This window comes from Antedon mediterranea, chromosome 9, assembly GCF_964355755.1.
Source record: "Antedon mediterranea chromosome 9, ecAntMedi1.1, whole genome shotgun sequence".
In the NCBI taxonomy this organism is placed as follows: Eukaryota; Metazoa; Echinodermata; class Crinoidea; order Comatulida; family Antedonidae; genus Antedon; species Antedon mediterranea.
The window spans coordinates 15,467,134-15,488,825 of record NC_092678.1 but is presented as its reverse complement, the minus strand read 5'-3'; the positions used below and the strand labels follow the sequence as shown (position 1 = coordinate 15,488,825).

The window sequence follows — 21,692 nt, the reverse complement described above, 5'->3', positions numbered from 1 at the left end:
TATAACAGTTCTTGTTAGCCGCTTATTTCAGGTCATATTATTAATATTAGCTAGGCCCGACGCGCCCGATCACAACGTCACTAAGTGACTTTCCGCCCCTGGAACAATCGCTCGCTAAATAGGGCTAGGCCTCGGACTCGTATAAAAGCTATTATAATAGTTATGATAAATATTCCTCAACTAAAATGTATACTGTGATAAATAAACAAGTAATAATATACGTTGTATTGGAATGTATTTATTTATATGAATTCTTATACGCGGACAATTATAAACATCGCGTATATCGTTCGCTATAAATAAATTCATAAACACGATGACGATGTGTTTACAAAATGGCGGTTTCGCTAGTTTTCGATGGAACAAATAGTGGTACCTTTAGTTTGAATAGTCGGAGCTGCATCCCAACCACCGAATTTTGTATCTTAATATCGTATTCTGTAGATTATTAATTTTTCTAACAGGGATTTTAAATTCAGGACTGTTCAATTTTTCTAAATATTTTATTTTAACGATTTTCTAGGGTACAATTTCGGAAAAAAGACATTGGTTGATTTTGCCGTTAAATTACAGATTATCGTTTTGTTCAAATACATTTAATTTTACGTGACAAATTATATTAAAACCATTTATGAATTTATTTCACTAACAATATTTTTCCGATAATCAGCTAAATTTACAAATATTGTGTTTTTCCAACACCCTAAAATTTAGCAATTTTGAACTAAATTAGAAAAGTAGGGCGCCCTCTCCGAGTCGAAATTTGACACGATTTGTCGACTGGCTGTCCCACTGACGTGACTATGCCAACACGCCGTTCAACAATGCGGCTAATATGAGACTATCGAAACACAACTTTGTTATTGCCTACAGATGTAGAGGGGGTCTTAAACTTCATCAATACCCATCTTTATTATATGCTTGGCCTGTGTCGCCTGATGTTGTAATTATACAACTTGGAGAAAACGACCTAGCTGACCGAGATAATCGCTACATAGTCGCACGCTTATGCACTTTAGTTGACTTCCTGCTATGCGGAACAGGTTGTAAACTCGTGATGATTTGTCAACTCCTTAAACGATCGCCGAACGTAGTGGGTGGTCGCTTTAACGACAGGATCATTGAACTCAACCGAACTTTAGAAAGGCGGTTTGCAAATAGGCATGATGTTATACTATGCATGGAGGTATAATGGAAGCACAGAGGATTATGGGGCGATTTGTCTCATCTACATGTAGACGGTGTCCATCTCGGTCCATCAGGCATGTACAAGTATATGAGGAGTGTAAGAGGAGCGATGATGCACGAAGAAAAAATTCTTAAAAGGCCAGTATTTAAATAAATGTTTCTATCATCAGTAAATATAAAAAAAAAAAAAATAAATAAAAATAAAAAATTTATTGATGATATTTTTTTTTTATAAGAATATGCAATAATACTGCTACTACTATTATATATTATATATATAGATATAGTATTTTATACTATACAGTATAATTATCTTTCTTCTACTATTACTTAGTAGTCTACTACCTATGATTACGGTAGGCCTACCTAACCACCAACTCATTACATGGTTTTCCTGGGTAATTTCCAGCTATTACCAGGCTTTTTATCTTATGGTCGGCCATTTTATCTTTATTTTTTATTTTTATTTTTATTTTATTCAATCAAAACCAACAGCGATAAATACCGCCACTAACAGGTTTGAAACATAAAACAATACAACATCAAAAACGGTTAACAATAAAATACAGATAAAATATATATGGTGTTATACTATGCCATATCGATTGGCAGTTTTTTACTCTCCGCCGAATGTATTTTTATTTATAATAACGTAGCCACCAACTATCGGTCCTGGGTAACTTCCAGCAGTTTTATGCTGTGCCTCCAGGCCAAGTGGTGGGGCCGACCATACTATGCTTATATAGCTTTTTATACCATGTTAATTATATTTCTTTTTGGTTGGTTGGCTCACCCACGTTTGGATGTTTACCTGGGTAATTACCAGCTATGCTGTGCCACCAGGTTACTTGCAAATCGATGGGTGAATCATACATGTTACCACGGGATATAAACCCGCAACTACTTTATATAGATATATATTTTTTTTGTTCTTTAATTACTATTATCTAGGTAAAATGCCGAAATCAAAGTCCACCCGCCGGTCAGCGGCACCAAAACCAACCACAACGGAACAACTAACAGCTAATATCGACTATGAAAAATTGGCAGAGGCCGTAGCAAAACAGATGAAGAAACCGACCGATGCGCCTCCTGCTACTAATTCATCAGAGGGAGATGGACCATCGGCGATGGAAGAAGCGGTTACCCCTTTAATCAGCGACCTTCTCCAAGGTGAGCCGTCAACTGGGTGTCAATTGACAATGATGGACACTATTGCCTTGGGGTCGGACATTCCTCTTCCCACCAAAACAAAAATTTGGAACGATCAATATATCGAAATAAGGTCTCTGCTCCCCAACCAACGCGACCCGCATATGTCGGTGACTATAGCAGGAAACCAAGTGCGAGTCGAGAGCGACCAAAAACGGAAACCGCTCACGGTTTTAGAATGGCAACAGGCGTTCCACATCTATGCAGCCATTTTCTTGGAAAAATTCCCAAAGGAATGTTTTAACATTTTAAAATATGCGAACAACATTTTGGAGTTGTCAATTACTGCACAGAACAATGCATGGCGAGCATACGATGAACAATTCAGAAGAGCCCGTCAAGGACGCTCCTTGAAGTGGGAGGTACTGCACACCGAACTGATGCTAAAGCTAGTAACATATCAATCGGTCCCGATGACCACTTCAGGGGTGAGAACGGGATTCAATCAGCCCTTTCGTGGGGTTCCCAAAGGCTACTGCTTTGCCTTCCATACAGGAAAAACCTGCACAGCACATCCCTGTTGTACTTTCAAACACAACTGTCCCTTGTGCGACCTCCCTCATCTCAAGATCCGCTGCAGGAAACAGCGTCCCTCTGGATTCGGACATATCACGGCCAGAAATCAAACAGCCAAGCAAGGCAACATTACCAACACCAGTAAAAGTTAAAGTGCTGGCCTCGTACTTAACCGGTTATTCACCACGCCTCTTTACAAATTTAATTTCGGGATTTTCAATCGGGTTCAGACTTTGTTGCAACACTCCCCCTCCGCCGGGAATCGCACGCAACCATCCTAGCGCCATTAACCATCCGGAGCAAATCACAACTTTTATTAAGATTGGTATCCAACGCAAAAGGCTAGCAGGCCCGTTTGTCTCCCCACCTTTCTCAGATTTTGTCGCATCACCGTTGGGCGTCATTCCAAAGGCGGAGGCAGGAAAATTCCGTATTATACAAGACCTGTCATACCCGCGGGGTGTCTCTGTAAACTCCGGTATCCCTTCCGAAGCCTCTGCCGTGTCATACTACGATACAATAGATTCGGTAATAATGCTTGTTCTCCGCAATGGAATAGGATGCCTTATGGCCAGATATCGAAGATGCTTTTCGCATTGTCCCGATCCATCCGGACGACTATCATCTGTTAGGTTTCAGTCTGGAGGGTCTACTTTACTTTGACAAGTGTCTACCAATGGGGGCTAGCAGATCCTGCCAAATATTTGAGTCATTTAGTCGAGCAATAATATGGATCATGGGGAACAAATTTCAGGTTCATGAGTCTTCGCACATTTTAGACGATTTCTGGTTCGTAGGCCCGGCGCATTCGAAAACCTGTCGCGAAGCATTAGCCAGTTTCATATTCCTTTGTCGCAGAATTGGAGTACCCATAAAAGATTCTAAGACAGTCGCTCCAACGACGAATATCATCATTTACGGCATTGAAATTGATTCAATCAACATGATATGTCGCTTGCCGGAGGCAAAAGTAACGAAAATAAAATCAATTCTAGATAAATTTGTAACAAGGAAAAAAGTTACTTTAAGGGAACTACAATCGTTAATAGGGCTCTTGAGTTATGCTTGTTCAGTTGTCCTACCGGGTCGAACTTTTTTGCGAAGACTCATCAACCTCCTCTCCCTTGCAAAACACCCAAACCATTTCATTAGGCTTAGTTTAGAAGCGAAACAGGATCTGTACATGTGGCTTACCTTTATTAAACATTTCAATGGCAAAGCCCTCATTCTTCCGAAAAAATGGATCACCTCGGATACGATCCGATTATTTACCGACGCGGCGGGTTCAATCGGATGCGGTGCTATCTTAGGAAGTGATTGGTTTGCATTTCCTTGGCCGTGTTCATTTTTAGGCAGGTCCATAGCTGTACTTGAATTGTTTCCAATTGTGATTGCGTTGGAAACGTGGGCACCCAGGCTCGCGAATAAGAGGATCCTATTTCGGTCCGACAACCAAGCAGTTTGCGAAATACTTAACAAAAAAACCGCGAAAGACGCTACTCTCCTGCGGCTTCTGTGACGCTTGGTGCTTTGTTGCCTAAAACACAACATTCTGTTCAAAGCAAAACACATTCCAGGCAAGGAAAATGTGTTGGCTGACCTACTGTCTAGGCTCAAAATCAACAAAGCATTGTGATTGGATAAGTCTCTTAGCGCTCATCCTACAGAAGTACAGCATGAGCTGCTTCACATTTAAATGGTCTGGAATCATTATGCAGTACGAAAAGTTCAGCTTGGGCTGCTTATAAGTACTCGGTCACGAACGATGAAGTCCAGCTTGGGCTGCTTCTAAATTACTTTGCACAAAACCTGAAGTCCAGCCGGGAGCTGCTTCAATAACTTACTTACGTTAAACAAGATTAATTTGTATAGTTTATTTTACAGGCTTCTCCATAGACCCACAGCAAGGAGCAGCCAATCCCACTCTGACACCGACAGTGGTCTCCTTAATCAAATCCTCCCTCGCACCAGCCACCAGAAAGGCTTACAGACGTAGTCTGCAACTGTTGGCATCCTGGTCAGGAAAACGAGTACCCTTACCACTTAATGTAGGTACAATTTGTAATTTCCTGTCTCATTTATTTGACAAAGGTCTGGCACCGGGAACAATTTCCTCGCATATGTCTGCAATCTCGTTCGTACACAAGTTAGTAGGCCTACCGGATCCTAGCGGGTTTTTCCTCGTTCAAAAAATTATCCGCGGAATTCATTCTAGGGCGGCAAAAGTGGACTCTCGGCTTCCCATAACAAAAGGGATCTTGATTAGGCTACTCGATGCATTGCAGTTTATAGAACCATTACTACCCCATCGTTTGTTACTTGAAGCATTATTTCTTACAGCGTTTCCGGGGTTTTTTCGACTTGGAGAATTGGCATCTAAAGCCAAAGATTCGAACGTAGTACAGCGCAACGATTTAACTCTGAACGAAACTGGGGCCTTAATCATAATACGACACCACAAAACTGGAGTTGGAAAACCCCCCGTTTCGGTATCATTTGCACCATGGGTTAGAGAAAAGTACTGCCCAGTAGCCGCACTAACAAACTACCTCGCACATGGCCAACAGTCCACAGGTCCCTTGTTTCAGCACCTTGATGGCAAGGCGGTTACACAACAATTTGTGTCGTGCCGGCTGAGAGCGGCAGTGTCGTTTATTGGGTTGAATCCGAGCCATTACAAGGGCCACAGTTTTCGTATTGGGGCAGCAACACATGCTGCGTCATTAGGCATGTCAGATAGCCTCATTCAACAATTTGGGAGATGGAAATCTTCTGTTTTCAAGAAATACATTCGTATTTCATCGTTCAGTTCATAAGGGGCAGGTCCGTGGTTTTTGTTTGGTCTGGGTGGGAACCCATCCAAGGCTGGGTTTTTGGCGCTGACACCCAGAATCATGTCTTATATACAGCCAATTTCATATTTTATTGTATTTTAATCAGACTCAAGTAGATTTATAGATGTATATATTTGATGCTTAAGGGTCATTCCATCTCAGATCACCCAATGAGTTAAACCCTACCTCTTCCAATTTTGATGAAATTTGGTATATGGGTGATTCATAGCAATTAAAGCCAAAATTTCAAATTTTAACTTTATCGGACCAACGGTTTTCGAGATATCACAATTTCAATTTTCGGTTTTTACGCAAAAAAGGGCGCGTCCGCCATGTTTCAAAGAGCTGTATCTCGGGAACTATACGTTCGATTTTAAAAGCAAAGGTATTTTTGTAAAGGGGAGACCATAAGGAATCTAAATATACTAATTGTGTGTGTTTTATGTTAATTTTAAGTTGAATAAAACTTTGACATATATTTTGACCTTGAAATTGACCCCGTGGAACACGCCCGATTTGTTGGTGACTATCACGAAAAATGTAGCCCTACGTGTCAACTACAACATATAAAAAAATTGGAGGGGTTTTTTTCTTTGTTTCCATGAAATTACAATTTGAAGTTGACATACCTCTTCCTTTTAGTGTATTTTTGGTGTCTGTCCATGCATTACTTCAATGTCAATTTGATGTTTTCCAAAAATAATTTTATTTACAAACTAAATATTATAATGTTACAATTGTCTATGTCTGGCCTTTACTCCTTGTCATCTGGCCAATTCAAACAGTATTTAGAAAGGTTGTGGCGATCATTTTGGGAAATACTGTAATTCCTAGTCAAAGAGGATTTTATAAACGGAGAAGCTATAATACAATGTACATTTGATTCAGGAATCCAACAACAGTCTTCTTTGGACGGCCAATAAAAGGTTTTCGCTGGCCCATGAGGATGCATAAATTTAATTTGATAATCCCGAAACTCTTCTGAGACATCCACAACCAAACCAATCCATGGGACACCATCATAACTACAGCACACAAAATTCTGAAGTCTAATAATGGTGGTTTGTGTATCAGCAACAATTTCATTTTCATCACTGAAAGATTCTTGAATCACTACCACATCCGGAGGGTTTATCTGGGTACTAAGTTTGTAGACCTGCATCTGTGCCAGAGAAACAGGAACAAAGCGATGATATTGTAATGAACCCTTGATGGTCTGGGCGAGGTTGAATCTCGGCTTTATTTCTTTTTCCACAGTAGATACCTCATCTATTCCCACATGAATAAAGTTGATGCCTGGAATGTCCATATGAGCGAGTCATATGGCCGAGCGGTTAAGGCAGGGGCGCCGTTTACCGTACCTAAAGAGCCAAGAACAACATCGGCAAGGGTTCGAGGCCGACTCGCTCCTAGTTCTGGTGGTGGAACAAGTCTTCTCGGATAAGGACTATAAACCATTATTCGAAAAAGAGTAGGGGGTTACCCCGGTGAACTGGTTCACACAATAGCCCCTGTATCAGGGGGATTACCACCTATTTGATAGGACAGTGATTAATTCACTATTGGTAATCCTTGGCCACATTGCCTAAAGACATAAAATAAAAATAAAAAATTACACAGTAGTCAAACATACTAAGAGATGTGAGAATATGACATTCAGTGAAACGCTGTAAGCTTCTCTTAGTGACAAGCCTCTTAACTGTTCCACCTATGCCATCACATGCACCCTTGCCATGTGATGTAGCGAAAAAATTCCACTTGGCGTCTAAACCAATATCTTCCTGGTGGTGGCAAAGGTTAATAAAGTTATATTTGTTTTTGTATTGGCTGCCACATCCATCTGTGAAATAATGAACTTTTTTCATGGTTGGTAGTTTTGTTTTTAAATAGGGGATGACAACCTTTAAAAAGGCATATACAGTAACTGTTGTATGTTCTCTGCAATCACTTATTATGCATATGTTAATGTGCATAATAACATAGTAAGGACACTAAACTATGTGTCAAAATTGATTTGAAAAGTATGTGAGTTACCCAGTATTTCTCATATCAAAATATATCTACTGTTTAAGTGGGCCTGATGAGAAAGCGTAACAATAAGACACCTTAACAGTTAGTGTTCACACTGTGTATAAGTATAACAACACCAAAAATACACTAAAAGGAAGAGGTATGTCAACTTCAAATTGTAATTTCATGGAAACAAACAAAAAAAAACCTCCAATTTTTTTAAATGTTGTAGTTGACACGTAGGGCTACATTTTTCGTGATAGTCACCAACAAATCGGGCGTGTTCCACGGGGTCAATTTCAAGGTCAAAATATATGTCAAAGTTTTATTCAACTTAAAATTAACATAAAACACACACAATTGGTATATTTAGGTTCCTTATGGTCTCCCCTTTACAAAAATACCTTTGTTTTTAAAATCGAACATATAGTTCCCGAGATACAGCTCTTTGAAACGTGGCGGCCGCGCCCTTTTTTGCGTAAAAACCGAAAATTGAAATTGCGATATCTCGAAAACCGTTGGTCCGATAAAGTTAAAATTTGAAATTTTGGCTTTAATTGCTATGAATCACCCATATACCAAATTTCATCAAAATTGGAAGAGGTAGGGTATAAAATTCCATTTTTTTTGGGTGAACTGAGATGGAATGACCCTTAAGTCAAATTTGTTAACCTAATATTAAGTACTGTTTAGTAAGTAGAGTTTAATACTTTGATTTATACTTTGTTTAAATATTCCGATAACTGATATCCGTTATGCAGTATTTGATTTATGTTTCAGATGACATAACGTATAGGGCGTGACCCATTTTATATTATGTAATATAATTAAGTTTTATACTAGAAGTGATATGTCATCTATGTTTTACCAATATACACGTTTTAATATTCGTCATTTGAATAAATGACATTTCCATCCAATGATGGTTTATCTGTGTTTGTTTGTTGTCCTGTCCGGTCGCTAGCGTAACACAAAACCGATATAGTTGAATTGGCCAAATAATTTCTAAGGTTTAATGATAGTTGAAATTAGATGTCTGATTGTGTTTTAGAGATCCGCATCGCTTTTGTGACATTAAGAAATAATTCTAATTTCTCATTCTCAATTCATACTATTTTCACAAGATATTCTAGTTCAGTTTGTGTTTCTACTTACAAGGCTACGTCATTACGTCAATGTCTATATTAACATTGAAACGAAATGGAATGTACGAAGAAATCTAATTGAAACATATTGAAGACTATACAAGTTATATAATATGACCTGCTCTTCATTTAACTGGCATCACATCACAACACTCTCATTAAAAGATAAGGTAGAGATGAAACGAAAGTTTGTAATTACCAAATTGATCAACTACCTGCAGTAAAAGTGTTCATTCATTCATTCATTCATTACTTTATTGGTAAGCATCTTCTTAACATTGATTGCATTATATAACCATATTGCAATATTGTCACGATTTCTGCAATACTAATCATTACAATTGTTTGTAATTTGGCATTTACCAACAGTCAAATACCTTACTATAACAGTTATAACCATTATTATACAAAAATGTCAATTATCTATACTTGTGTTAAGAGGACTGAGGTATGTTCAGTAATACTGTATTTTATACAAATTATATATCCGATCTATAGATGATCCTAATGGTTTGCTTTTTAAAATAATGTTCTATACTAATGTACAGCTCTATCAACAGCACGATGTATATTTTACATTACCCCGTGGAATAGTACTTAATGATTAGTAAGTATCTTCCACAATATGTTACACAATTGGAGAATAAAATTTTCTATTTTAATTACTTTATTTCATTCATGGATTTAGGAATAGAAGGTTATGCCCCGACGGTGACATCAAACGATTTTCCAACGCGCTTGCCTATAATAAAGCACTGCTGCCAATCAAAGAAACACGCTCATTGAACTCCGTATCAACTGTTACAAAACGTAGCAATGTAGAAATCGTATGCGCAGTCTGATTGTTGTATTGACATATCTGCGTCGAGGATTAATTGACAACAACAATATATTGCTGAACAATTCTGTTTTAATTTCATCACAATCGGACTACGAAATGTTCACTTTCTTACGACCGTAATTTTAATTAGTTGGCAATATTAATAAAATATGCAATTTTTATATTGAATTATCATATTGGCCTGCCACCTCCTGTCATAAAAAAATTGCGTTAATCTATAGAATATTAAATTATGCATTTGACCATGTATGTTGTTACCCTGTATGGTGGTGTCATGTACAACAAACGCGTTTTTAATATATGGCTAAGCAGTGGTTTCTTCATAAATCTCCCTAATTATCGATGTGATTATATTTAAATTGTAGTGCCTAGTGATTGGCTAGTTGTTATGTCATCCACATCACATCCAATCACCGGGCCTAATCGAATGAAAACTGCGATCATGGATTGGCTGGCCACTACAGGTCATAAAATGCTACTTTAAGGTCATAACAATTTCGCGTAGACCAATCGCGCCAGATTTAAAAAATGTTGGTAACATTAATATTTTTATTAAACCGAAAGGATACTACAATTTACAAACATGTTTATTTATTTAATCTTGTAATTACATTTATTAATAATCTTGTAATATTTCTGGGAGATCTTTTAATTTGAATTCAGAAAAGTTATAATTAAATTCGTCGCATAAAGGTTTTTTCGTCGCCATAGCACCTAGCGCTAAAAATATGAAGTATTAATCATGCCAACAAAAACGCGCGAAAGAATAGCCAACAAGGTTAACGGTGTTGTTGCGCATGTGCAGTAAACAATATATTAGGCACTCGACAGTTTCATTGCGACGGTTAAAAGTTAAACTGTGTTTATTTTATAATTGTGGGCGGTCCGCGCTCTGTCGTTTAGATCCATGGAAGCTTTGATCTCCAACTGATGCATCCTTCTATTCTTTAATCCATGATCTGATTTGACGCATTTTCACGTCACAAAAATTAGATGTATTTATATACGCATGCGCTTTAAGCATATGTTTCATTAGTCGAAATTGTTAGCACGAATCGAAAGCGCCAGCCTATATGCATGCGTATTACCTGAAGTATTTTATTCACGTGAACAAATTCGCCTAGTGGAACATCGATTTTAAACTGGTTTTCCACTAGGCGAATGTGTTCACACGAATCACTGGCGTCTGCTTATACGCATGCGTATTAATTTTTGTATCTTCCAAATACCTCTCTGCGCATGCGTATAAGCTGACGCTTTCGATTCGCGTGAACAAATTCGCCTAGTAAAAAATCGGATTTAGTCATCACTTATTGATTCGGCGCGCACACATGTGCTATTATACTGAGCTGTGGTATGGTACTAAGATAAATAGGTGGTGTTTGCCACCTATCTCTTTACGTGTGATTCTAAGGGTTTTTTTTTCTTCTTCTTTTTTTCTTGCTAACGATTGTCCGGTTCAGGGGTATTTTCCGGTTCAGGGGGATTGTCCCGTTTAGCATCATCTTTCTAATTCGTTTGTTCATCTGTTGTGGCGCTTCGGTATGATATTGGCATTCCTTGCTAGAATTACGTATTTTATATTTCATACGTTTCTCACCGGAAACCTGCCCGTCGACGCATTTACGCCACAACTCTGACGTCATATTACGGAATCGCACAAGATCTCCTTCAAACGATGGTCCGTAGTCAACTATGCGTTCATGCAGTCGTTTTAGAAAATGATTATACAGCAGTGTATCGGCATGGTTCCGTTTTCGAGCTTTCTCACGAATCGCCTCAGACATAGCGTTTTTTTTAGATGTTGGTCTCATATTTCTTGGAAGATATAATACATCTTCTAGACTCCAGCAAAGTAGTTTACTAAGTAACACTAAAGATTCGTCGTAGAACTCGTTTATGAGGACTAGGTCCATATCTTGATCAAGTCTAGCTATTGTCTTATTTATTATTGTTTCATTACGAAAACTCTTCCTAGATAACCCAAGATCAAACATTTGGTCGTTATAACCCATGATAGAAGACGCAGCTTTACGATATTTTGTCGGGTTAGAAACAAACGCTTCAAAAGGCGGAATACCTTTTGCTGTGCTGTTAACGTATTTTCCAAAACGGAAAAACATAAACGCCGATTCTAACTGTGCCGATGGTTCTCTTATTATTGTAATGTGAACAGGATCTGTTTGCATGAATGTATTTAACACTTCTCTATTATAACGAACATGCAATGTAAATATATTGTATTTATAGTTTGAGTAATCTCCCTTAGTTACATTGGGAGGTGGTAGAAACATCTTATGAGATTTATACTCAAAATTTCGATTACCGAAATGAATTGATCCCTTTTCTCCTATTTTCCTCACGAACGTTAGTGAATGTTTGTATCCGTACAACTCAATGAGTCTTGCAAGAGTTGTACTACCCGTCTTGTGAGTCTTCAGGAAAACTATAGTTTGTCTTGGGCTGCATTTTGGAACTTTAATCGTAGGCCTATTGAAAGAGAGAATAATTGTTTATAATTGTCTTCCATGTAGCGCAGACTGTTAGTTCATTTAAATCATGAATTAGTGTTGAGTGAACATTTTGCAACTAGTTTATGTTGCGCGCGCAATAGACAGAACGTTAAAATGACGTTTCTGCACTTGCGTTTAAATATAACATACATTTCATACATTTTAATTCCATAGATCGAATAAGATAGTAATATGTAATACAAAATATTAAAAAAATTGGGAAAAAGGAATAGGATACAAAATAGGCATGGATGCTTTAAAAATTAAGTTGTTTTCTTTTTATTTATCTACGTACGTTTAAAAATTAAGCATCTACGTACGTTTAAAAAAAATTAAGCATCCACGTACGTTTGAAAATTATGCATCTGCGTACATTTAAAAATTAATTATCTACGCACGTTTAAAAATTAAGTATCTACGTACGTTTAAAACTTAAGTATCTACGCATGTTTAAAAATTAAGTATCTACGTACGTTTAAAAATTAATTATCTACATACGTTTAAACATTAAGTATCTACGTACGTTTAAAACTTAAGTATCTACGCATGTTTAAAAATTAAGTATCTACGTACGTTTAAAAATTAAGTATATACGTACGTTTAAAAATTAAGTATCTACGTACGTTTAGAAATTAAGTATCTACGTACGTTTTAAAAATTAAGCATAATATGAGTACGTACAAAATTAAACCTTATAAGTTTATAGTTAGAGAATAAGTGGAAGTGACTGTGAAGTGAAAGAAAATATAAAATCTTCAAAACGAAAGTAAATAAAATGCTTTCAATTTGTATTCTGATAATTTTCAAAAATATATAGTATTAAAATAAAGTACCGGTATGCGATCGTTACAAAATGTTAGTACATTTAAGTTGTGGACAAATGTGAGTCAAATGTCATAGGTTGTTAATGATGACACTTATAAACCTAAAAAAAAATAAAAATGAAATCCATCATAGGGCCTGTTTCCGCTGCAACTTCTCAAAATACGGTATAAAAATACGGTATATAAAATACGGTATTTTTTAGTACCCCGTTTCTGCTAACAATACTTCTTGGTTGGTTGTGTTAAATTTCATCCTTTTTACACAAATTGCCATTCATTTATTTGGTCGATAATTAAAAGTCGCAATAAAGGAAGTTCTACGTCTCACTTTCTACAGCCTTGCCCTAGTGATAGAGATGTTGTGAGAGCACAGAAAACATCGTAATGGGGACAATGTAATTCGTTCCCTGCCCGAGTTATTGTATTTTGCAATGTTGTACTGCTTTTGCAGGCTCTTCAGCTTTGAGTTTACTTACTTTGGAGACAAGTCTATTCCATACTCCTGCTTTATTTTTTATAAATGTCTTTATAAATTTGGTTGTCCCTTTTAGTACCTTTTAGTTGGTCGGACATTTTAGCTTCCCCACCCCCTTCTTCCCCACACAGATTTATATAGTAACTACTGTGACGTCTTCGCTCCACATTTTCGCCGAATATATCTATACACGTGTGTAAAACAGCTGACAGCGACAGAAAATAAAAACACGATCTTGACCTCATGTCGCAGGTAAAAAAATACGGTATTTTTTATTGGGCAACAGAAAAAGGTAGGCCTATACGTGACTCTCCATCTCTCACTATGTCGGTCTATAAACACTCATATTCATATTTTTTTCGTTATTTTGACACTGGATATTAATAATTGGAGGCAAATATAAATGTTATAAACATTTTTTTAAACATTTTCAGCAACTTCGGTTGGTCGGTCGGTCGATAAACACTAACTCATATTCATATTTTTTTCGTTATTTTGACACTGGATATTAATACTTGGAGGCAAGTAATTATAAATGTTTTTAAAACTTGTTCAACATTTTTAAACATTTTTTAGCAATTTCGGTAGGTTGGTCGGTTGGTAAACACTAACTCATATTCATTCAGCAGATGTGGTAACCTTTGCCTCGCATTACAAAAACTCTGTCTACACTATCAAACTAGTTTGACAAAGAAGTTTTATGCGTCCAAACAAGGCCATATACATAGCTGCAGTCGCGTGCTCAAATTTGATTAAGTGTTTACTGGCCGACTAACCAACCGACCGACCGACCAACCGACCGACATATAGAGCTGTAGAGTCGTTTTTCCCGCGACTAATAATGTTAGTGATATTCCGAAATATGGTAGTAATATAACGTCATCATGTCCAGATATGGGCACATCACATTTTTTTGTCCCATACATTATGATAGTGTAGACAGACCTTTAAAAAACACTTACTCTGGAAGAACTCATAAACACACGTACAATTTTATTTTATTTTATTTTATTTTTATTTTATTTAGTCAAAACATACATGACTCTGTGGTCTAATGGTGTGATACTCGCCCTGTAAGCGAGAGGTTGCAGGTTCGGATCCAGCCAGAGGCATTTTTTCATACAACTAAAAAATACGGAACTTTCGCCAATGAGCTAAGCTCGACGCGATTATGAGATCATGTTCCGAATATGAGCACTGTTTCTATAATTTACAGTATGATTTATATATAATTTACGCAGTGCTACGCAACATCATTGATTTACATATACACAATATTATTTAAAAAACCGTTGCGAATTAAAGTTGGAATTTATTCTGACTTGTTAAGCCTCCACTGATTGTGAGGGCGTTTGTTGTATGAGAGAATGTATCTGGTGGGTGAAAATCTGTGATAATACCATACATGGCTCTGTGGTCTAATGGTATGATACTCGCCCTGTAAGCGAGAGGTTGCAGGTTCGAATCCAGCCAGAGGCATTTTTTCATACAACTAAAAAATACGGAACTTTCGCCAATGAGCTAAGATCGACGCGATTATGAGATCATGTTCCGAATATGAGCACTGTTTCTATAATTTACAGTATGATTTATATATAATTTACGCAGTGCTACGCAACATCATTGATTTATATATATATATATATATATATATTTAGGTTGAAATTTTCAGACCGTTTGGATAGAGTGCTCAATACCAAGGTAGAGCATAAATAAATAAAATAACAGCAGAAAACTTGGTTACTTCATTGTTTTAATCACTACAAATTTGTTTCGTACGACCAGCATGTAACTGGCCGCACTCTTCAGGTGAAATATAAAACTTATCATTTATATTTCACCTGAAGAGTGCGGCCAGTTACATGCTGGTCGTACGAAACAAATTTGTAGTGATTAAAACAATGAAGTAACCAAGTTTTCTGCTGTTATTTTATTTATATATATATTTATATATATATATATAAACACATTATGCAATGAACATTAATATAATATATATAACATAGATCGGCATGCCATAAACAATTTCAATTTAAAATTTATATTAACAGGTTATGCAGGCTGTTCAAGAAGTGAACACATAATCGTCCTCATAAAATAACCAAGTCTATCATTAAAAATATCAATATGATTGCTATTTAGATTATTAAATGTATATGGTAGTCTATGAAAAAATCCCCTTTTAGTACAGTCGACACGGCTAAAAGGAATATGTACTAAATGTCTATTTCTTGTACGACCAGGGACATTTAAACTAAATAGTGAAATTAATGAACAGTCATATTTAGAATTTAAAATATTATTATATAAAAAAACCATATCAGATATCGTTCGACGATTGCTGACAGAATCAATGGAAAAGGCAAAATTAACACAGTTATAAGACAAGAAACGTACAAACTTCCGTTGAACAAGATAAGATAATTCTATTAGTAATGTTTCGTCCACAACAAATTAAAATAAAATACAATACAATAATGTAAAATTATTGTGTTATTGCTATTCAAACTATAATTTTCAGTTTATTCACCCAATTAAGTAATCAGGACAAAAAAACCCCAACGTTTTTTAACTAATAGAGTCAATGTCATCATACGTTTTTGCTTACAGTATTTAATTTAAATTTATATTTCAAAATGTAGCATTGGGTTCTTACCGTTGCGAATTTCGTAATCGTGCTGTATAATCCCTTGGTATTGGTGATGAAAAGGATTTATGCTGTGGTGACAAATTGTAGAATACGCAGCATAGTATCACGCACGATGTTAAAACAACAACGAAGCTCTACAGTGAAAAAGAAATATTCTTACAAAAAACTCCGCTCTATTTTTACTTACTTAGTTTTAATTACATTTTTTTCTTTCTTCAATAAAATATGCTTTTTGTATTTATATTCTTCCTAATAATTTAAGAAATAATGATTTATTATCAATTATTTTGGTTTGACAATCAGTAGTAGTAGTAAATATAGTCTGAAATGCTCTATTAATTATACCGTATCGGGGATTATTAAATACATACGTTTTTTTAGGATGTGTATTATGATTGGATTCGGTTGTCCTTCGACCTTCTCTAGTTGATTTAGGTTATCAATTAATTAATCAACTTTTATTTCAGAACAAAGTTTGTGGCCTATACTGTATACAACAAATCATATCAATCCTGTAACTAAACTATAGTACTATGCATATTCCGGGTTTGGGGCGTTACTCCCTAAGGTTGGAGTGACCAACACATACCCAAAAACACAATTTCTATGACAAATAATATCAATAATTATATACAGACGGTAATTATACCCGCCCGCGCAATGCTACCTGGCCTAGGTTGACCGCCAACACAAAGTCATTGTTTATTGCACATAGGTATGTAGTAAGAATTATTATGTCTTCCAGCTCGAAGACATAATATATTTTTTAGCTAATTTTGTTATTCTTCAGATGCTCATGAATCCAAAACAGTTAGATGCCATTGTTTCAACCACTTCTTCAGCCGCCATTTTGTATTTCAAGATGGCCGAGGTTCCACACTAAATCTGGTCATCCATGTTATCTTTGGAATGTAATACTGATACATTTTATTCCATTTCCAATATCAATAAACGTATGGTTACATAGTTAATTGGGCTCGTTGGATAACTTTTTAGCTCACTCTACAGCTCACTATGTCGGTCGGTTGGTCGGTAAACACTAACTTGAGCACGCGACTGTTTCATTCTTAATACAGTTTTAGTAATGTTTGTTTGATTTTCTGTCTACTTTGTCATACTTGTCCATTTATAGGCCTATGTTTTATATTATATTACATATTATCTTATAATACTAAATATAAGTACAGTACTGGATTACACTTACTACGCCATAAAATGTCAAGTTTCCAAGTTATTTAAAATCAAAATAACTATAGTCTGAGAAAAAAGTGAAATAAACTGTTGTCAAATCACATCTTTGTTTTGTTTCGTTGGATAGCTTTTTAAATTCTGAATCTATTTTATTTTTAGTAGTCTAAATTTAATTTAATTTAAAAATTAGTGTTATTTTGTCAAATCTGGTACCATACAATATAAAGCCATCTGTGCACAATGCCAATGTTAATTGACATGCCTTTCTCTTTGAACATCAGATGAAATGCAGTAAAACAAAAAAAAAACCTAAATAATTGCATTTTATATTATTATACAGTGAAATTATAACAAAATATTAAGAAGTTTTTAATAAAATTAAAATAAATTAGTTTTCCCAACAAATTAACACGAAATAAAGACAAGTCAGTGTCCTACTGCCTTTACAACCTTTATAGACTACCAAGATAATGTACAAATAAGAATTACTGTGTTTTTAACGTCTAAAAGTTCCCTTTGATTTTTATGTATGGTTTGTGGTTACCGCAAAATAAACCATAACTATAAGTTCTTATTATCTAAAGAGTCACATATCTACTTTCCAGCAATATTCAAATTAGTTTTAGAAAACAACTGCAGCTTATAAATGCTGTGTATGTAAAGATTTCAGTTATTGATTTCCGTTTTATAAATTTGTATTTTAATTTTGTTACATTTACTATTTCTCGGTTATTATTATATTTCTTTTTCATCAAAAATACAGTGGTTTTTTTTAAAACTGAAGTGCGATCGACTACCACCGTAAGTTTGTTGTTCCTTTTTGTATTCTTATGAGTATGAGCGTATGCCACCGATTTAAATGTATATTCAGTAAATTGTATTATCATCTGAAACCGTGGACTCGACTGATTATTATATACAGTAGATGAGCTGTTTTCTATTCTGCTTTCATGGTCACATAATATGTAAATACAAGGATGTGTACATAAATTATTTTAATTAAACAACATATTTTGTATTGGTTTACTTTATAATATAGGCTTACAATATGCAATATGCTTGTGCTTGCTCAGATAGCCATAATTTTTTTCTATTGGCAGAAACCATATTTGAAAAAACAACATAGACACCACTGAACTGGATAGTTATAAATACATTAACTAACAGATAAGACAATTCTAGATTACTTTCCAAAGTTACGTTTCTGCTGAAAAAGAAAACAAAGGAAAATCGAATAAACTGTAAAACTGTATTCAGAATAGAAAAGGTTATACTACGATATCAAACAGTATAATATTTGAGAAAATGAAATGTTGTACTAAAGACCTTTATTGGTCACGTGACTTGTTTTTTGGTAAAAATTACTATGTAACTGTGCATTTTTTATACGTATGTAACATGATCAGCTCTGAGAAAAATCATGGTAATATAATAGGTGATGTCCATGATTCTTTCTCTGTAAGGTTCAAGCGAAAGTGTTATCAATCCATGACAGGTGGTACTAGTCCAGTAAATGTATGGTTGAATCTAGAACAAATTGCAATTTTGTTTTATCTGGTTGATATGGTTCAAATGAACATCATGTCCAAAGTTTACCAAAATCGGACATCGGGAAGTGGCTTAATTAACATAAATTCAAAATGGCCGCCATTTTCTATTTTGAAGCCCCTTTTCGGGTGGATTTAGACCAGTAAATGCATTACGAGTAGATTTTAATGTGATATCCAAACAAACATATAACGTTTATATAACGTTAGTTTTTGGTTGTTGTTTGGTCAGGTTCGGACGTTCAAGTGACGTTCGAATAACATTCATTCAAAAGACGATGTTTGTTTGACATTATTTTAACGTTGAGGTGAACGTTTATGGTAACGTTCAAATATAACATTAAAATAACTTGTCTTAATAACGTTTATCTAACGAGAAAAAGTTAACAATATTGTTTAAATCTAACTTAAACATAACGTTTTTAATAACGTTTTCCGAACATTAGAAGGACATTCATAATAACATTCAAAAGTAACTGGCAGTGAACCTTTTTAACAATGATCATCTAATGTTAGGTTAACTTTAATAATAACGTTAAAATGTAAGATTACATAACTGTTCTAACATCTTTATCTAACGTTAAAAAGAACGTTCGCAATAATGTATGAATTTAACTTAAACAGAACGTTTATCAAACATTAGAAGGACATTCAGAATAACGTTAAAACGTAACTTTCAGTAAACCCTTTTAAGAACTGTTGTCTATAAATTTCGACGTTTAGGTGGCAAAGTAAAAAAAAAATTAAATTTGCACAATGAATTGGTTGAAACATGCACAGATAAAATTATTCTTACAGATATTGTATTTTTTTTCTGATTTCAGGATATGATATTTGTAAAGTAATTGTATAAAATTTGAATTGAAATCAAATTGAATTACATATTAAAACCGAAATGTAAAGTAGACATTCCTCTATACATTGATATAAAGAATTAAATGTTTGAACAAGAAAAACTGGCTATTTGTTATCAAACCCTACCCAAAATTGTTTAATAATCTAGAACTCAGTGTTTTGTTAACTTGTGTACGTACATACTCATAGCTATAAACATGTGCCTAACGATGCTTAAAAGAATCAGAGTATAGGCCTATCATATATTATATATAATTATATGAGAATTTTAGATATATTAGTCATATCTTAAATATAATATTGACATGTTTTAGATACGAAAATATTCATTATTTATTTACTGATGTATTGTCCCCCTGAAAAAAAATCCAAAACTTGGATCGGAAAAAAAAATTATTTACCTGAAAAAACTGTAATTTAAAGTAAAAAATAGTCAAATTGGCTGCCAGCCAATGAATTTTTGATTGAATTTAACCATTTATTTTTTCAATTTTAGTGAAAAGATATTTTATTTGTTTTTTTTTCTTAGCAATTGATTAACTTGATTAAAACTACAAAATAACCTTTTCAAATTAATCTTCATTGTTCATGTTTTTGGGGGACAATATATCTTTAATGTCCTTATGTCCTCATGTGACGTCATTAATTATCTAATTACAATCAACTTACATCAAAATAAAGAGAAATTTATGATTTATACATTGATACCAAAAAATATGAGCAAGGAAAACTGCACTTACAGATATTTATGTTCGCTACCCCCAAATTGTCCAAACTGTGGATTGAACAACTCAGTCACCATGTACTTTATCGGATCGAATTGAACCAGCATATTCCAAATTACAAAGAAACAACATTCCTTCTTATAGAGTGAATGTCATCCTTTTAAAGAGTGGTATTAGAGAGTGGCGCATTTGGTTTTCACTCTTTTCCTTTAAAAGAGTAAAGCAAGTGACAAGTATATTTTTTGTGATAAAAAAATAAATCTTTGTATATTTTTAATATAGATTGGCATAGTTACAGTTAGAAATGTTACTATATTTAGTTACGTTAATTTTTTGATGAATATGTTTTAATTATTAATGCTTAATAAAATTGAAAGTCAGTAAACTCAATTGGATGTTTTAAATGCTTTTTGTAATATTCATTAATTAATGTATACATGTATTGTACTTCGATTCTTTGAGAACAATCTTCACTATAACCACATTTGTATAACACACAGAAACACCGGTACGCATATTTATTATTAGTAATTTACGTTTTTCTTTTTATTCGACTTTTGATAATAAAATTAAAATTCATTATGTTATTATTAGATGTGATAAAAATGTAAAATACAGTATAATTGTAATAAATTACCATTCCCTAACATATAGAGTAACATAGTATTTACATGAACATTCTAGAATAAGATGTTTTGATTTAAGAAACCATGTATAATTAATAAGAACAATCAGGAACATTCCAGAAGTGCTATTAATAGAAACTATAATCAATAGAATAAGAAGAAGTATAGGGAATGATCTAGAAGGTTATGAACATATTGTATATAAGGGGAAGTATGACAATTGTAAAAGGGGAGAAGGATTTTTTGATTGAAGCATTTATTTTGAAGAAGGGTTGGATTAGTGGTTGGATATTATATTGTAAAGTTATTGTGAAGTTGTTGTTTAAAGTGCTTACTGGATTGTTAAAAGTTGAAGTTGATTAAAATTAAAGCTTTGTTTTGAGTTATTTTACAACTTTGTGGATTTTGTGTGTATACTTTTATGTCACAAAGGAGTTCCTAAAGTATTTTCAACCGCTCGGAAACATACGTGAGAGGAGTTCGTGACAATAATAATAATGTGTAAATTAATATTAATTCAATATTTAATTAGTTTAATGT

At 34.6% G+C, this 21,692-nt stretch overlaps 1 protein-coding gene across 1 annotated transcript; it reads right to left on the bottom strand.

Annotated features, from left to right (window-relative positions):
• Window positions 1–11,155: 11,155 nt before the first annotated feature.
• Window positions 11,156–12,040, bottom strand: LOC140058236 (galactose-3-O-sulfotransferase 2-like). The gene has a single exon (XM_072103798.1). The coding sequence runs from the start codon at window positions 12,038–12,040 to the stop codon at window positions 11,156–11,158; it is 885 nt and encodes a 294-aa protein (XP_071959899.1).
• Between the last annotated feature and the right edge of the window lie 9,652 nt (window positions 12,041–21,692).

Bases quoted from the DNA above. Each gene is read 5' to 3' on its own strand.
- LOC140058236 (XM_072103798.1), bottom strand. From the start codon at position 12,040: ATGTTTCTACCACCTCCCAATGTAACTAAGGGAGATTACTCAAACTAT.